The sequence below is a fragment of the Anolis sagrei genome, chromosome 3 (genome assembly GCF_037176765.1).
Source record: "Anolis sagrei isolate rAnoSag1 chromosome 3, rAnoSag1.mat, whole genome shotgun sequence".
Taxonomy (NCBI): Eukaryota; Metazoa; Chordata; class Lepidosauria; order Squamata; family Dactyloidae; genus Anolis; species Anolis sagrei.
This window is the reverse complement of record NC_090023.1, coordinates 266521968-266538432: the sequence shown is the minus strand read 5'-3', so window position 1 is coordinate 266538432 and position 16465 is coordinate 266521968. Positions and strand designations below refer to the sequence as shown.

Below are 16465 nucleotides of genomic sequence, written 5' to 3'. Positions count from 1 at the left end.
TATTTAGAATGCTGGAAAATTTTCCAATTTTGCTTTCACCAGAAATTCCATATCACTTCCTCTCCTTCCATCACACACACCCCTTCAATATCTTGGCATTTTGCCTCTAATCCACAGAGTGGGTGAAGCGAGGAGCAGCAACACAATGGCCACAGAAGTATAGGGTTGGAAGAGACCCCAAGGGCCATGTATATAAATCCCTGCAACTACAATCCCAAATTACAAAATCATCCCCCCCCCCCCCGAAACCTCACCAGTAATCAAATTTGGGTGTATTGGGTGTATCGGTATTTGTGCCAAATTTGGTCCAGTGAATGAAAATACATCCTACATATCAGATATTTACATTATGATTCATAACAGTAGCAAAATGATAGTTCTGAAGTAGCAACAAAAATAATTTTATTCTCCATCTTCATCGCTATGATACTTCACCTTGTTGATGGGAAGCTTCCCACCAGAGTGGAAATCATCTATCGGACAGATGGCAAGCTATTCAACCTCAGCAGACTGAAAGCCAAAACCAAGGTTACAACATCTGTTATAGAACTCCAGTATGCTGATGACAACGTCGTCTGTGCGCATTCAGAAAAAGATCTACAAGCCACTCTAAACACCTTTGCAGAAGCATACGAGAAGCTCAGCCTGTCATTGAACATTGAAAAAACCAACGTGCTGTTCCAGCAGACACCAGCCATCCCCTCTCCAATGCCAGTGATACAGGTTAATGTTGTAACATTAGAAAATGTTGATCATTTCCGCTACCTTGGCAGCCACCTCTCCACCAAAGTCAACATTGACACCGAAATACAACAACGCCTGAGCTCTGCGAGCGCAGCATTTTTCCGAATGAAGCAGAGAGTGTTTGAGGACCGGGACATCCATAGGGATACCAAGGTGCTTGTTTATAGAGCTATTGTCCTCCCAACCCTGCTATATGCCTGTGAAACGTGGACTGTCTACAGACGTCACGTGCAACTCCTGGAACGATTCCATCAGTGCTGCCTCCGGAAAATCCTGCAAATCTCTTGGGAAGACAGGCGGGCAAACGTCAGTGTGCTGGAAGAAGCAAGGACCACAAGCACTGAAGCAATGGCCCTCTGCCATCAACTCCGCTGGACCGGCCACGTTGTCCGGATACCTGACCACCGTCTCCCAAAGCAGTTGCTCTACTCCGAACTCAAGAACGGAAAACGGAATGTTGGAGGACAGTAAAAGAGATTGAAAGATGGGCTCAAAGCCAACCTTAAAAACTCTGGAATAGACACCAAGAACTGGGAAGCCCTGGCCCTTGAGCGCTCCAGCTGGGGGTCAGCTGTGACCAGCAGTGCTGCAGAATTTGAAGAGGCAAGAATGGAGGGTGAAAGGGAGAAGCGTGCCAAGAGGAAGGCGCGTCAAGCCAACCCCAATTGAGACCGCCTTCCACCTGGAAACCAATGCCTTCACTGTGGGAGAAGATGCAGAGCAAGAATAGGGCTCCACAGCCACATACGGACCCACAAGAACACTGGAAGACAATCATCCTCAGAAAGCGAGGGATCGCCTAAGTAAGTAAGTACCACAACATGAGGAACTGTTTTAAGAGGTCACAGCACCAGGAAGGTTGAGAAACACTGTTCTAGATGCTCTTGTAAATCAGAAGTAGCCCAGATTTTTTTTTAATGTGAGGATGTTCCAAGGAAAATGAAGAAAAAAAATTACTAGGACCTTGAACGGTAGGAATGTTTGCTTCTTTTAATTCAGAAATTTACTTTAATTACATTATGTAATAATATCACAGTCTATTTTACAAGTTTAAGGAGCAAGGGGTTTGAGGGATGACATCTGAACTTGTTACATATGGACTTAAAAGAAAGAAAAACGAAAACGGAGAGAAGAAAACGTGTTAACTTAAAAACAATGATATGTACCGCCCGCCAAGAATGGGGTACTAAGGGACAGAGACATACAAAGCATTTTGTTTCCTTTTTAAAAAAAAAAACTAAACATAATTTACAAATCTTGATCCTTCATGCCCATTGGCTGGCCCTGTTGGGGTCTCTAGCAGAGTCCTCTTCCCTCCCTTGCCCTTCCCCAGATTCGAGGGGATGGTGGACCACCTTATTTTGGCTCAATCTCACCCAGCCAGGAGGAAGAGAGACAGAGCGATGGGCAAAGTTCACAACTTGTATTCAGCTGTCGCCGGCTAAAGGAAGAGAGAGAGAGTCTTCCACTTGACACGGTTTGGGTGGGGAGGGGATTCGGCACCAGGAACCAGGGGTCTCTGTGTGTGGAGGGAGGGAGCGGGGGAACTAAGCCAGGCCCAAACCCACTCTGGTCTTCTCTCAAACGTAGAACAGTCTTACTCTGGAAGTGCTTACGAGGAGGTCGTCGTCGAAAAACTTGGTTTCTATGATTACGTTCCCGCTGAAGAAGAAGAGAAAAGGAAGAAAAGAGGTCAGGCAGAGACAAAAGGGAAGCCAGAGAAAGGTCTTTCTACTGCTAGATATGTGGCCAAACACCCTGTGAAGACCACGACCATCTAAGCTAGGCATTCTCAAACTGAAGCCCTCCAGTTGTTTGGCCCTCCAACTCCCAGAATTACTGAAAATTGAACAAGCCAGCTAGGGCTTCTGGGAGTTGGAGGCCCAAATAGCTGAAGGGTCGCAGTTTGAGGGTGCCTGACCTAAGCCGAGATTTAGGGTGAGATCGGCCCAAAGTCTCCAACGGGTAGATGGGGGTTCTCTAATGCACTACAAAGCTTCAGTGTCATCACTTATAATTAGTAGAAATAATGGAGGCCCCGGTGGCACAGTGGGTTAAACCCCTGTGCCGGCAGGACTGAAGACCGACAGGTCGCAGGTTCGAATCTGGGGAGAGGTGGATGAGCTCCCTCTATCAGCTCCAGCTCCTCATGCGGGGACATGAGAGAAACCTCCCACAAGGATGATAAAAACATCAAATCATCCGGGCGTCCCCTGGGCAACGTCCTTGCAGACGGCCAATTCTCTCACACCAGAAGCGACTTGTAGTTTCTCAAGTCGCTCCTGACACGACAAAAAAAAGTAGAAATAATAATAATAATAATGAGGAGCACAAGGAGGAAGCTGATGAAACCATGGACCATCTCCTCAGCTGTTGCAAGAAAATCGCACAGACGGACTACAAACAAAGACACCAAACAAAGACTACAAACAAAGACACCACCACAAATGATTCACCCTAAAATCATAACAGTAAATAGATAACAACACTCTAAAACAGGGGAATTCCAGATAAGAAACAATCAGGGCCAGCCAATCACCTTCCAATAAAGGATTCCCCCAGGCAGTAAGAAGCCAAACCTTGAAAACTGCTAGGCCATTAAATGCTAATCAAGGTGGCCAATTGCAACATTCACACCTACCTCAAATAGACAAGATTTCTTTCTCCCACCCTGGACATTCCACAGATATATAAACCCCATTTTCCTAGTTTCCAACAGATCTCAGAACCTCTGAGGATGCCTGCCATAGATGCAAGTGAAACATCAGGAGAGAATGCTTCTGGAGCATGGCCATAAAGCCCGGAAAACACATAATAACTAAATGAAAAACTGTTAAAATTAATAAAATAAAGAGCAAGAGGACACGGATTGAAGTGTGTATTCTGTACTAGGAATGGTACCCATGTGTACCATATGCTCTTGCTATTTGTGACCCAGGATGGCTAGGAATCTGGCTCAAAACAAAAACACGGCTTCTGTTTTATGCCAAGACAATTCTTCTTCTTCTAATGTGACCCAGGGAAGCCAAAACATTGGACACCCTTGATCTAAGCAAAGAGACTTAGGGGGAGATAAAAGGTTTCTAACAAACAGATTGGGGTCCTTAATGCCCCACAAAGCTACAGCCCCCTCCCTTAGGATGAGCAAAACTGTGACAATCTATGCAGAGACCTGCAAATGATATAGCTGACTTAGGGTGTTCAATGCATCATTTGATCTCTTGAGCCAGAGAACAGGCACCGTTGTGAAGGGGACAGCACCAAAAGTGGAGCCCCTTCCCCGCCCTGTCCTTTCCACCCTCTGCCATATTCCAGGTACCGTTGGCTGAGGTCTACACTCCCCGCAGATTTGGAAGCAGCAACTTACGTTAGAACATTAGCAGGCATCATCTGTGACTCAGGAGCCGCTTCTATCAAGGACTGCCAAGTGTTTGTGGAGTTAGGAATCACAAAGCCAAACTCAAAGAACCATTCTGCAAAAAAGAAGGAAGAATGAAAGGCAGTACAAATTGTACATATAGATTGCAGACATGGGAGTTTTTCAATTGTATTTGTCCTTTTGTTGTTGTTGTTGTTGCTGTGTCAGGAGTGACTTGAGAAACTGCAAGTTGCTTCTGGTGTGAGAGAATTGACTGTCTGCAAGGACATTGCCCAGGGGACGCCTGGATATTTTGATGTTTTACCATCCTTGTGGGAGGCTTCTCTCATGTCCCCGCATGAGGAGCTGGAGCTGACAGAGGAAGCTCATCCACACTCTCCCTGGATTCGAACCTGTGACCTGTCGGTCTTCAATCCTGCCAGCACAGGGCTTTAACCCACTGCACCACCGGGGGCTCCTATTTGTCCTGAGAATCATAGATATAGGGCAGGGCTAGAAATAAATTATGATGTAAAAGGAAAACACCCTGATCCTTACTTGCTCTGTAAACACCCATGAAAACAATGGTCTGGACAGCAAACAGTTGCCTAAACTATCATTGGTTTCAGATGCTTTAAGTAATTGAGCCGGTTTTATCACAGCAGGTTAATCACCAGCTGCAGCTGTAGTAAATCTTGCAAACTGAAAGGTTGACAGTTCGAAGCCGGGTCAGGGTGAGCTCCTGACCTTCAGCCCAGCTCCCCACCCACCTAGCAGATCAAAAACAACAATGTGAGCAGATTAATAGGAACCGCATTAAGTGTGGAGCTATTTTAGGCACAACATTTTGGAGGAATGTTTACGAACAAAGAAAGCTCTTCCGATTGTGTTGTGCTCACTGAATTTGTTTCTACATAATTTTATTTATTTATTTATTTATTAACTGTATTTATACCCCGCTTTTCTCACCCTGAAGGGGACTCAGAGCGGCTTACAGATTATGGAAAAATTCAATGCCTCATTATACATACAAATAATAAATATAACTTATCAAATTATAAAACCGTTAAAACATACAAATGCAAATGCATAAGGCTAGACAGCCAGTATTATTGCACTTTTCATTAATGTACTTTTTTTAATTTTAAAACTAATGTTGTAATCAATTTACTGTGTTTTATATGTATTACTGTAAGTATTATTTATGTAATGGCATCGATTTTTTTAAAAAAAAATATTTATGGTATTGTTAACAACTATTTGTAATACATTTATCTTTACTTTTTTTACATTGCTTTGGTTTCAATACATTTTTTCTTTCCACCCCTTAACCCTTCCCCCCGTTGACAAGTTGGTCCTTCTTCCTTTAATCAAGCCATCATTGCATTCTATCTAGTTTTTTTTCCTAATGATCGTCTTCTGGTTTAGCTTCTTGTATCCAATTTTTAAAGGGTGACCATATTTCTTTGATTTCCTTCTGCTTTTATGTCCGTAGTTTTTCATTTCTTATAATATCTATATTTTCCAATTGTACTTGTTCCCACACATATTCATACAATTTTCCCAGGGTCCATTTCTTTTTTTCTTTCCACCCCCTGGCAATCACAGCATGTGCTGCTCTAAACATCATCATTAATTTTTGTTCATGCGCTTTTATTTTACTGTCCCCGCAAATCCCTTTTAAGAGAATCTCCATATTTAAATCATTTTCTATTTTTGTATATAATTCAATTTTCATGAAGATTTGATTCCAAAACTTTTGTGTCTCCTTACATTGCCACCATAGATGTGAGTACCAGGCTTCTCTACTCCCACAGTGCCAACATTTCGGATTTAGACCCTGGATCATATGTAATGGCATGAAATTGTGCTCAGCTGCCCTGAGTCCCGTCCCCCCCCGCCCCAGGGGTTGAGAAGGGCGGGGTACAAATGCTTGAAATAAAAAGTAATAATAAATAATTCAGCAAGGAGATGGAGCTACAGCATTCCCTGTGGCTGGAACCAAGCACAGCCTCCAAAAGATGCAGAATGATGAGAAAATGCTGAACATCTACCTCTATCTGTTGTCTGTCTTGTCATTGTATAATCAGCATTGAATGTTTGCCGTATATGTGTTCTGTAATCCGCCCTGAGTCCCCTTTGGGGTGAGAAGGGCGGAATGTAAGTACTGTAAATAAATAAATAAAAAATACCAGCCTGAATATTCCTAAACTTTGACAAATTGCTCAGTTTTGGTCCTAACAGCCAGTGTAGCTCTGACAAGCACTTTCATTAATTCTTCTCAGAATATTGTACCTATTTAAATAAACCTCTAGGCTTGCTAGGTGTCACTGGTGAAACATCTGCATTCCATCACCACAGGTCAATTGAGGCGAAAACGATATTTCCAGTCTCAAAGAAAATAATCACTCTTTTATATACTGTAAGATCCCTTGAATTGGTGCAAGTAATAATCCTACATTAGGCTATGGATCCCTCTGAATGGCAAAACCACTTGGTTTCTCCGTTTACTGAGTGATCCCAAGCATTTATCAGAAGCTGAGGAAGGAACCTAGGACTATCTGCTTTCAAAACAGAACTGTGGCAACTCTGGTCACTGAACAGAAGAGGACTATCACATGTCTCTGGGCAATGGGTTCACATATATTTTAGTGCCTCATCCCCATCTTGGCAGACAAAATTAGGACCATGGCCATGCAAGAGATGATGGGCCATTTGCACATTTTGTTCCTGCCCCACTGGCACTTATATACACATCTGAAGCAAAATATGTGGTCTATAACTTGTTGAAGTTGCGGGCTCTTTCATCTCAAAGACATGTAATTGGAAGAGACTGAAGAAAAGAAGGACAGGCATATATTCTGGTCTACCAAGAACATTTTGAACTATTGCAGAGAACCATGAAATTCATTCCCTCTTCCACGCCATCTGACCACTGAACAGAACCTTACCTTCTAGACACTGTCCTTTGAAATACACTTTCTGTTCCAGTCGGAATTTCTCCATCTGCTCCGTTGATGAAAAATTTAGCTCCCGAGACACAGCCTTGCATTTTAAAATTTTCTTCGGGACACGAGCTACGAGAGAGAGGAGGAAATCAGATAATTATTTCAAGCAGAAAAAAAAATAAACCCTGCTCTTGTATAAAACAATGAGGCTGAAGAACAAGGAAAAACAGGCAAAGGCTGGGTTTCTACCCAAACAAGACAACCAATCTGTTGTGTCCTGGTCAGATTCTGAGTGTTCAGAAGATGAGGCTGGGGATGCTGGGAGAGATTCAGAGGGCCCAGAGAGAAATGTTTTGGACTCCTCCGGCAGCAATGTTTTGGTATCTCCTGGTAGCTCCCAAGAGAACAGTGAAGGCCGTTCTCATGGGAATCTACCAGAAGTGCAGTCTGAGGAAATTGGGGAAGACAAATGTTTGTCGAGCTCAGAGAGATTAGAGCTAAGACAACAGGACTTGCAATTAAGGACTTGCTTCTCTAAAGGCTCAGAGATAAGGAGAGCAGGTGCAAAAGAAATGATCTCATGGGTGAGATTTTTGGCTTTCAAAAGTGGTTCATGCTGATAAAATAATCGTGAGAGCAATGTTGTGTTCCAGTACAGGAAGACCTGTGAAATTCATGTAATCAAGTGTCAAGCTGTTTCCGTATTCTGATTTTGTGAGGCATAGTTTTGCCTACCTTGGATTTATGTACCTTGTCTTTGAATGGCAGTTTTGCTTGCCTTGGATTTATGTACCTGGTTCTTGCATATATTGCTGGAATTATCTTAAGAGACTTTCTCTGAAGGGATTTGTGGGATTTTTGTCATTTATGGACATAACCTGGTGAACTTTGATTCCTTTTTTATATTTGCTTGCTTTTCATATATTCAGCTTTTATTATACTCTTCTTTTAATAAACTCTTACACTGGATTAACTGCACAGTGTGTGGTTTGTGGTGAAAAGACACTTCAGGGCTCTAGTACAACACAATCCACTCTCTTGTGGCAGGCAAGACATTCTTTCAGGCTGCAGTGAAGACAACATGTGTGAGCTCAAAGGAAAGCAGTTTTGGTTCACATGAGTTCCAAGTATTTAAATATCTATGTAAGTGGGGCCTATGGGCCAGGAATCAATACAGATGTCTGGACTGTTTCTACTTTGGTTTTTAAACTACAACTGTATTTCATCTGGCAAAAGATACTATACTTTGCTTTGGTTCAGGAGGATGTCAGAATGCATTTCTATATCACAGGATTCTGAACACATGTCTTGGAAGAGGAAAAGGACGAGGGACCTTTCACTAAACTCCTGGATTTTGTTAGCATTACTTGCTGGATGATGACTTGCTATGTCACTTGCTACACTTCTCTCCACTTTCCTGACATTCTGTTGTTCTTTGGAGAAAAAACTCTCCAGATTGACCAGAATTTTATGTTTGAAGATTTCCTGTAAAAGGTAACTTTTGAAACTAGAAGCTATTGACTCAGTATATCAACAAAGTGGTTTCAACTCCTACTTAATTCATTAATTCTAAAATGCAACTTTGCTGCACTCTTGTTACCCAACAAAAGGAAGTAGTGACAGGTAATGATGGAGTTTGTGACTTGCTGCATTGGAGCTCTTGCAAGATGAAATGGGTCCTGAAATCCCTGGCCGCTGCTTACGCCTGTTCCTCTGGGACATCTCAGGAAAAACAGCTAGGCTTGGATATCTGGAACGCTTTTACACTACACAAATAAGGAGCATGACTCCATTTTAACTGCCATGGTTCTATTCCAGGGGTTCCAAGTCTTTAGTCCTCCAGGTATTTTGGACTTCAACTCCCAGAAATCCCAGGCAATTTTCCAATTTTTCGGAACTGTGGGAGCTGAAGTCCAAAACACCTGGAAGACCAAATGTTGGGAAGAACTGAGCTATCCTATGGACTCTTGGGATTTGCAGTATAGATAGTAGAATTTTGAATTATGTTCCAGATACCTCATAACTCACCAAAGTCCTAGGGTTCCATAGGATGCTACTGTTCCAATTAAAGTGGAATCAGGTTGTTTTATTTGTGTAGTAATGTGTCTGTCTTACCTACAATCTGTGTGCAGTCTAGCACTCACCCAGACCTTTGCAATTCACTGCAGCCTCACAGCTCCCTTGATTCAAAAGACAAGAGAACCCCAAAACTCTGAAACCTTGCTCTTTTGGACTACTGCATTCAGAAATCCACAACCAGCACAGCTGCTGTGTTTGAAGGAGTTGCACTTCCCCTCAAAGTAATTTTATGACCTCTAGAAAACCCTTTCGAAGGGTTTCCTCAGCTTCATGGAATGCATTGGCAAATAAGAAAAAGCCTGAAGAACCTAAGGCATGGCATCTCAAAATCTGGGAAACTTCATATGTGTTGTGACTCAGATGGGGTCTCAGAGTGACTCTGACGAGGATGATGGGATTCAAGTTCACAATCATGTTGAAAATGTTCCTGTTGTAGACAATGAGGAACAGGGTGTACAAGTTCAGTTTCCCACAGCAGGGAATGATGTTTTTGATACTGAAACAAGCCAGCTGGAATGTGTCCAGAGGAGGCAACTAAAATGATCAAGGGTCTGGAGAACAAGCCCTATGAGGAGCGGCTTAGGGGACTGGGCATGTTTAGCCTGAAGAAGAGAAGGCTGAGAGGAGATATGATATCCATGTATAAATATGTGAGAGGAAGCCACAGGGAGGAGGGAGCAAGCTTGTTTTCTGCTTCCTTGGAGACTAGGACGCGGAACAATGGCTTCAAACTACAAGAGAGGAGATTCCATCTGAACATTAGGAAGAACTTCCTGACTGTGAGAGTCGTTCAGCAGTGGAACTCTCTGCCCCGGAGTGTGGTGGAGGCTCCTTCTTTGGAAGCTTTTAAGCAGAGGCTGGATGGCCATTTGTCAGGGGTGATTTGAATGCAATATTCCTGCTTCTTGGCAGGGGGTTGGACTGGATGGCCCATGAGGTCTCTTCCAACTCTTTGATTCTATGATTCTATGATTCTAGGTGCAAATTGACTCAGAAAAGGAGGACAGTTCTCAGTCTGATAGTAGGCAGGAAGGCAATCAGGCTGACACTAACGAGCAACCTGACCTTGATGAAATGGGAATCTTAGATTGGGCTGACCGTTTGGAATTCAAAGTTCGAAGGAGTGTGAGAATAGCCAACAAGAAGGAGATCAGAGGCCAAAGAAATGCTTTAATGTATTGCAAAGGGTATTAAGCAGTGTGTTTGAAAACAAACCTTTGTCAGGGCAACTTCTTGCTCAACCGAGCAGCTTGTGCTCGTTTGCCTAGATTATTTTACAGTTCTTATGTCCATGGTCTTGGGATTTTGTCATGTTCTCACGTGACTTTGTTTCGTTGGTGCCTCTTGGAATCCTGCTTTATAGTGCTATGTTTTATTGATCTTTGGAACATCACTTGCTTTTTAAACTTTTCATATTTTATTTTTTAATAAACTACAAAGACTGTGTGCAGTTCTGGTGATTTCAGCTCTATTTTGAGGTGCAATAATATGCTCAACACTTTCCATATTGTGTAAATGTTGAAAATAGAGGTGCCAATTCCTAAGATAAATCCCCATCTTTCGATGTTGGGGTGCAGTTCCCACATTGTGGAACTCTCTGCCCCGGAGTGTGGTGGAGGCTCCTTCTTTGGAAGCTTTTAAACAGGCTGGATGGCCATCTGTCAAGGGTGATTTGAATGCAAAATTCCTGCTTCTTGGCAGGGGGTTGGATTGGATGGCCCGTGAGGTCTCTTCCAACTCTTTGATTCTATGATTTGGAAGGGAATGCAATTTCCATCAATACCATCCATTCTGAGATGGCACAGGCAATAGAGAAAATGCTGGAAGCTTAAATTTACATGCTTAAATTCAAATGCTTAAATTCACTCAAAACTACTTAAATTGAATTAAACTGACTTAAATTCAGCTGCTGGTCCCAGCTTGTGCAAACCCGCTGAATAAATTACAGACTAGGTAAATCAACACTTATGCAAATCCCATTGATTCAATTTGTCTACTCTAGTTGGGACCAGCCATTTGGATTTAAGCCAGAGTATTTAAGTCTCATGGCCCCAAACAAACTTAAGTTGGAGTCAATCAGATCCACATTATATTTATTCCCTGTTTAATGTGTGTGTTTTTTCATGATGGGATCCCAGTGGGCATTACATCAGCCAGGACTCTTGACAACAGAAACGGAGACTGAATTATCGTCATTGCTGGAGCTATTCCACAGGGTCTTATGGTATTTTTAGCTTTTTAGCCGGGGCATAATTCGTAAGGCACCCAACTCAACGGTATTAAGCAGGTTAGCACAGTGATTTCCTGCAAAAAGCATTGTACATTAAAAAAAAAAAGACTAAGGGATCTAGGAAGCTAAAGTGGATGGGGAATTGGGGGGGGGGGGAGGCAAAAGCCAGATTAATGGCCTGTCACTGCATTGCCTCCATCTGGCTACACTTTTCTAACATTGTTGTTGTTCATTCGTTCAGTCGTCTCCGACTCTTCGTGACCTCATGGACCAGCCCACGCCAGAGCTCCCTGTCGGCCGTTACCACCCCCAGCTCCCTCAAGGTCAGTCCAGTCACTTCAAGGATGCCATCCACCCATCTTGCCCTTGGTCGGCCCCTCTTCCTTTTGCCTTCCACTTTCCCCAGCATAATTGTCTTCTCTAGGCTTTCCTGTCTCCTCATGATGTGGCCAAAGTACTTCAACTTTGTCTCTAGTATCTTTCCCTCCAGTGAGCAGTCGGGCTTTATTTCCTGGAGGATGGACTGGTTGGATCTTCTCGCAGTCCAAGGCACTCTCAGAACTTTCCTCCAACACCACAGCTCAAAAGCATCTCTCTTCCTTCGCTCAGCCTTCCCTAAGGTCCAGCTCTCACATCCGTAGGTGACTACAGGGAATACCATGGCTTTGACTAGGCGGATCTTTGTTGCCAGTCTGATGTCTCTACTCTTTACTATTTTATCAAGATTGGACATTGCTCTCCTCCCAAGAAGTAAGCGTCTTCTGATTTCCTGGCTACAGTCTGCATCTGCAGTAATCTTTGCACCTAGAAATACAAAGTCTGTCACGGCCTCCACGGTTTCTCCCTCTATTTTCCAGTTGTCAATCATTCTTGTTGCCATAATCTTGGTTTTTTGACGTTTAGCTGCAACCCGGCTTTTGCGCTTTCTTCTTTCACCTTGATTAGAAGGCTCCTCAGCTCCTCCTCGCTTTCGGCCATCAGAGTGGTGTCATCTGCATATCTGAGGTTGTTAATGTTTCTTCCAGCAATTTTCACCCCAGCTTTGCATTCATCCAGCCCCGCACATCGCATGATGTGTTCTGCATACAAGTTAAAAAGGTTGGGTGAGAGGATGCAGCCTTGCCGTACGCCTTTCCCAATCTTGAACCAGTCTGTTGTTCCGTGGTCAGTTCTTACTGTTGCTACTTGGTCCTTTCTAACATGCTCTCCAATATTGTTCTGAAGGCCAAAAGGCTAATGCATGCTGCATAAAGAGATGGGGCAACAAAGGCAAATGGATAACCAACAAGCCAACTCTTTCTAGTGCAAACTCAAGATCAGAGCATAGACTACAGGAATTTAGCAAAACCTTCTCTCAGTGTCCAATCTTCCCTTTCCCTCCTTGCTTCTCATATTTGAAAAAATACATCAAGATTTTTGTTTTGACAGCTGCAGGCTGTATGCATTTGGGGGGATTATAAAATGCCTGCTTGCTAACCAACAAATCGTCTCCATTTAACACTAGCAAACAATTAAATGGAAACAAAACTGAGCTGTTGACTAAACTTCAATACTAGTTAAGCCAGAAAGGAGACAATCTATGATTTTGTAAACGAAATCAAAAATATTTGAACACTTTTGGTTATATTTCTGCGTGTTAAAAGTACAGGACTACCTCTTTGTAATTGATAGGACATATTAGGCTCAGGAGGGCAACACTTACTTCTGGAAGGAAGGAAGGAAGGAAGGAAGGAATAGATGGAATACCCTTGGTTCCTTAACCTCTGCAGTAAATACCCATCACCCTTTGCTCTAGCCTCAATCAACAGTAATTAGGTTGTTCCTTTCCATACCTTTGCACAAAGTGTCTTCAAAACATTCCTTAAGATTGTTTGAAATTTTTTTTATATGCAGTGTATTGTCGAAGGCTTTCATGGACGGAATCACTGGGTTGTTGTAGGTTTTTCTGGGCTATATGGCCATGTTCTACAAGCATTTTCTCCTGACGTTTCGCCTGCATCTATGGTAAGCATCCTCAGAGGTAGTGAGGTCTGTTGGAAGTAGGAAAATGGGTTTATATATCTGTGGAATGACCAGGGTGGGACAAAGGACTTTTGTCTGCTGGAGCTAGGTGGGAATGTTTCAACTGACCACCTTGATTAGCATTTAATGGCTTGGAAGTGCCTGGGGGGAATCTTTTGTTGAGAGTGATTTGACGTGCCTGATTGGACACAGCATATTATTTGAGAACACAGAAATGCTGGACCACTCTCACAACCACCATGTCAGACTACACAGAGAATCCATTGAAATCCATAAGAAGCATGTGGACCATTTCAACAGAAAGGAGGAAACCATCAAAATGAACAAAATCTGGCTACCAGTATGAAAAAACTCAAAAAAAATTACAACAGCAAAACAACAGAGAGTAAACAGGCACATCAAATCACTCTCAATGAAAGATTCCCCCCAGGCACTTCCAAGCCATTAAATGCTAATCAAGGTGGTCAGTTTAAACATTCACACCTAGCTCCAGCAAACAAGAGTTTTTTTGTCCTACCCTGGTCATTCCACAGATATATAAACCTTTTTCCTCGTTCCAACAGACCTCACTACCTCTGAGGATGCTTGCCATAGATGCAGGCGAAACGTCAGGAGATAATGCCTCTAGAACATGGTCATATAGCCCGGAAAAACCTACAACAACCCAGCAATTTCTATGCAGTCTTTCTGCAAGTTAGTTTCATCTAACCTCCAATGAAAAAAATTCTTTTTACCCCCGGTGGCACAATGGGTTAAACTTTTGTGCCGGCAGGATTGCTAACCAATAGGTCAGTGGTTTGAATCCAGGGAGAGTGGGTTGAGCTTCCTCTGTCAGCTCCAGATCCCACAAGGATGGTAAAACATCATACATCCAGGTGTTCCCTGGGCAACGTCCTTTCAGATGGCCAATCTTTTGTTGAGAGGTGATTAAACAGAAAGGAGGAAACCATGAAAATGAAGAAAATCTGTCTACCAGTATTAAAAAACTCTAAAATTACAACAGCAAAACAACAGAGAGGAAACAATCAGGAACATCTAATCACCTCTCAACAAAAGATTGCCCCAGGCCCTAACAAGCCACACCAAACAACAGCCAGGCCATCAAATGCTAATCAATGTGGTCAGTGGAAACATTCACACCTAGCTCCAGCAGACAAGAGTCCTTTGTCCCACCCTGGTCATTCCAAAGATATATAAACCCTTTTCCTAGTTCCAACAGACCTCACTCCCTCTGAGGATGCTTGCCATAGATGCAGGCGAAACGTTAGGAGAGAATGCCTCTAGAACATAGCCATATAGCCTATGCAAAAACCTACAACAACCCAACTTACTCTCGTTTCCTGCATATAAGCTTTCCGAGTGCATCACAACTACTATGATGCTCTAAGAAAGTTAACTACTGTGGGAATTGGGAGGGAGGAGGCTTTGGGGGTGATCCAACACTTATCTCATGATGCCAGTGACAAGGTCTTTCTCCAGGGGCAAAACAAACCAACTGCCCAATGGTTTTTCTGGATGTCCCAAAAAAGCAATGCACTGCGCCATAATTTGTGTGACACTGCAGCAGTAAAACGGAACGGCTGCTCTTTTAATGCAGTCACAGCAAAAAAGGACTTTTCTGAACAAGGACTCTTGCTTTTAATCAAGATGCAATGGAAAATGTGCCTTGATTTGAAGCCAAGCCATGCTCTTAGAAGTGCAATTTGGCTTCAAAGTGCGCTGCGCATTCCCTACATGCCTTGGGTTGAAGAGGAAGCCCTTGTAAAACAGTGTGACTGAGCCACTGGATGCTGGTCCTTGGCAGGTTTTCAGGAATTACAGCAACACAATATAAATAGGGTACCAATCACTAGCACACTGGGAGGAAATTATCGGTCCTGAACATCACATACCTTGAAATATACTAATTTAAAGGATTTGAAAGCTTTCACTGCTGTAACCAGGAGGGTAGATAATTTTGCTGCTGGGGGAAAGGGCTGACAGCCATGGACTGGTAATGGTCAAGTCCTAATGGAAAGGCAGGGAGGGACATCCACACTCCCTGCTCTTCATTCACCCATCATGCTGTCATTTTTTCCCATTCATTCATGCGTGCATGCCTTCCACTCATTCGCATTCTCCCTCTTACACACACACACACCCCCTGCGTCATCCGTCATACCAAGGAGACAGAACACAACAGCCTTCCAATTTTCTGAGGCCATTTACGCCAATGAAATATTTTATGTCATTCTCTTTATTCATCTCTTTTTACTGAGTACTATTTAATTGTACATTCATTGTTTTAATGTTTTTTCCACCGCCACATTATCCTGAGCATTATCAGCTATGTCTGATTTTAGAGACTGAGAACTGAGAGTGTTTAGATGGGAAACTACCAGCAATCTCTACATAAGTTTAGGGAATAATCTATCTGAAAAGAACTTCTGGAAAGTTGTAGGTTTTTTTGGGCTATATGGCCATGTTCTAGAGGCATTCTCTCCTGACGTTTCGCCTGCATCTACGGCAAGCATCCTCAGAGGTAGTGAGGTCTGTTGGAACTAGGAAAATGGGTTTATATATCTGTGGAATGACCAAGGTGGGACAAAGAACTCTTGTCTGTTGGAGCTAGGTGTGAATGTTTAAAAAACTCTAAAATTACAACAGCAAAACAACAGAGGGGTAACAATTTATTTATTTATTTATTTATTTGCTTTTCTTCTATACCGCATATATCAGCCTGATACAGCGACTCTATGCGGTACAATCAGGCACATCTAATCACCTCTCAACCAAAGATTGCCCCAGGCACTGCCAGGCCATCAAATGCTAATCAAGGTGGTCAGTTTATTTATTTATTTATTTGGAGTGCTTCTAACCCGCCCTTCTCAACCCCCAAGGGAGGACTCAGGACGGCTTACAAAAACAGGCACAATTCGATGCCCAACAATTCACAAAGTACAATATACAATTTACAATTTAACATTAGCAATTATCACTAGTTAAAACAATCACATCAATACAAAAACAGTAATAAAATCATCCTGTGGTCAATGTTCGCCGATTTATAATTCCATAATCCATCCAGCATTGTCACTGTCCTTT

At 42.8% G+C, this 16465-nt stretch overlaps 1 protein-coding gene across 1 annotated transcript in view; it reads right to left on the bottom strand.

Moving 5' to 3' along the window:
* Positions 1–1708: 1708 nt before the first annotated feature.
* The window catches only part of PDE6D (phosphodiesterase 6D), a 60400-nt gene continuing 45643 nt past the window's right edge, over positions 1709–16465 (bottom strand). The window contains exons 3-5 of the mRNA XM_060767320.2: positions 7054–7179; positions 4112–4217; positions 1709–2406 (exon numbers count right to left, since the gene is read on the bottom strand). Of these exons, the coding sequence (XP_060623303.1) occupies positions 2325–2406; positions 4112–4217; positions 7054–7179 (314 nt within the window). The 3' untranslated portion in view covers positions 1709–2324. The remainder of the gene's footprint in view (positions 2407–4111; positions 4218–7053; positions 7180–16465) is intronic.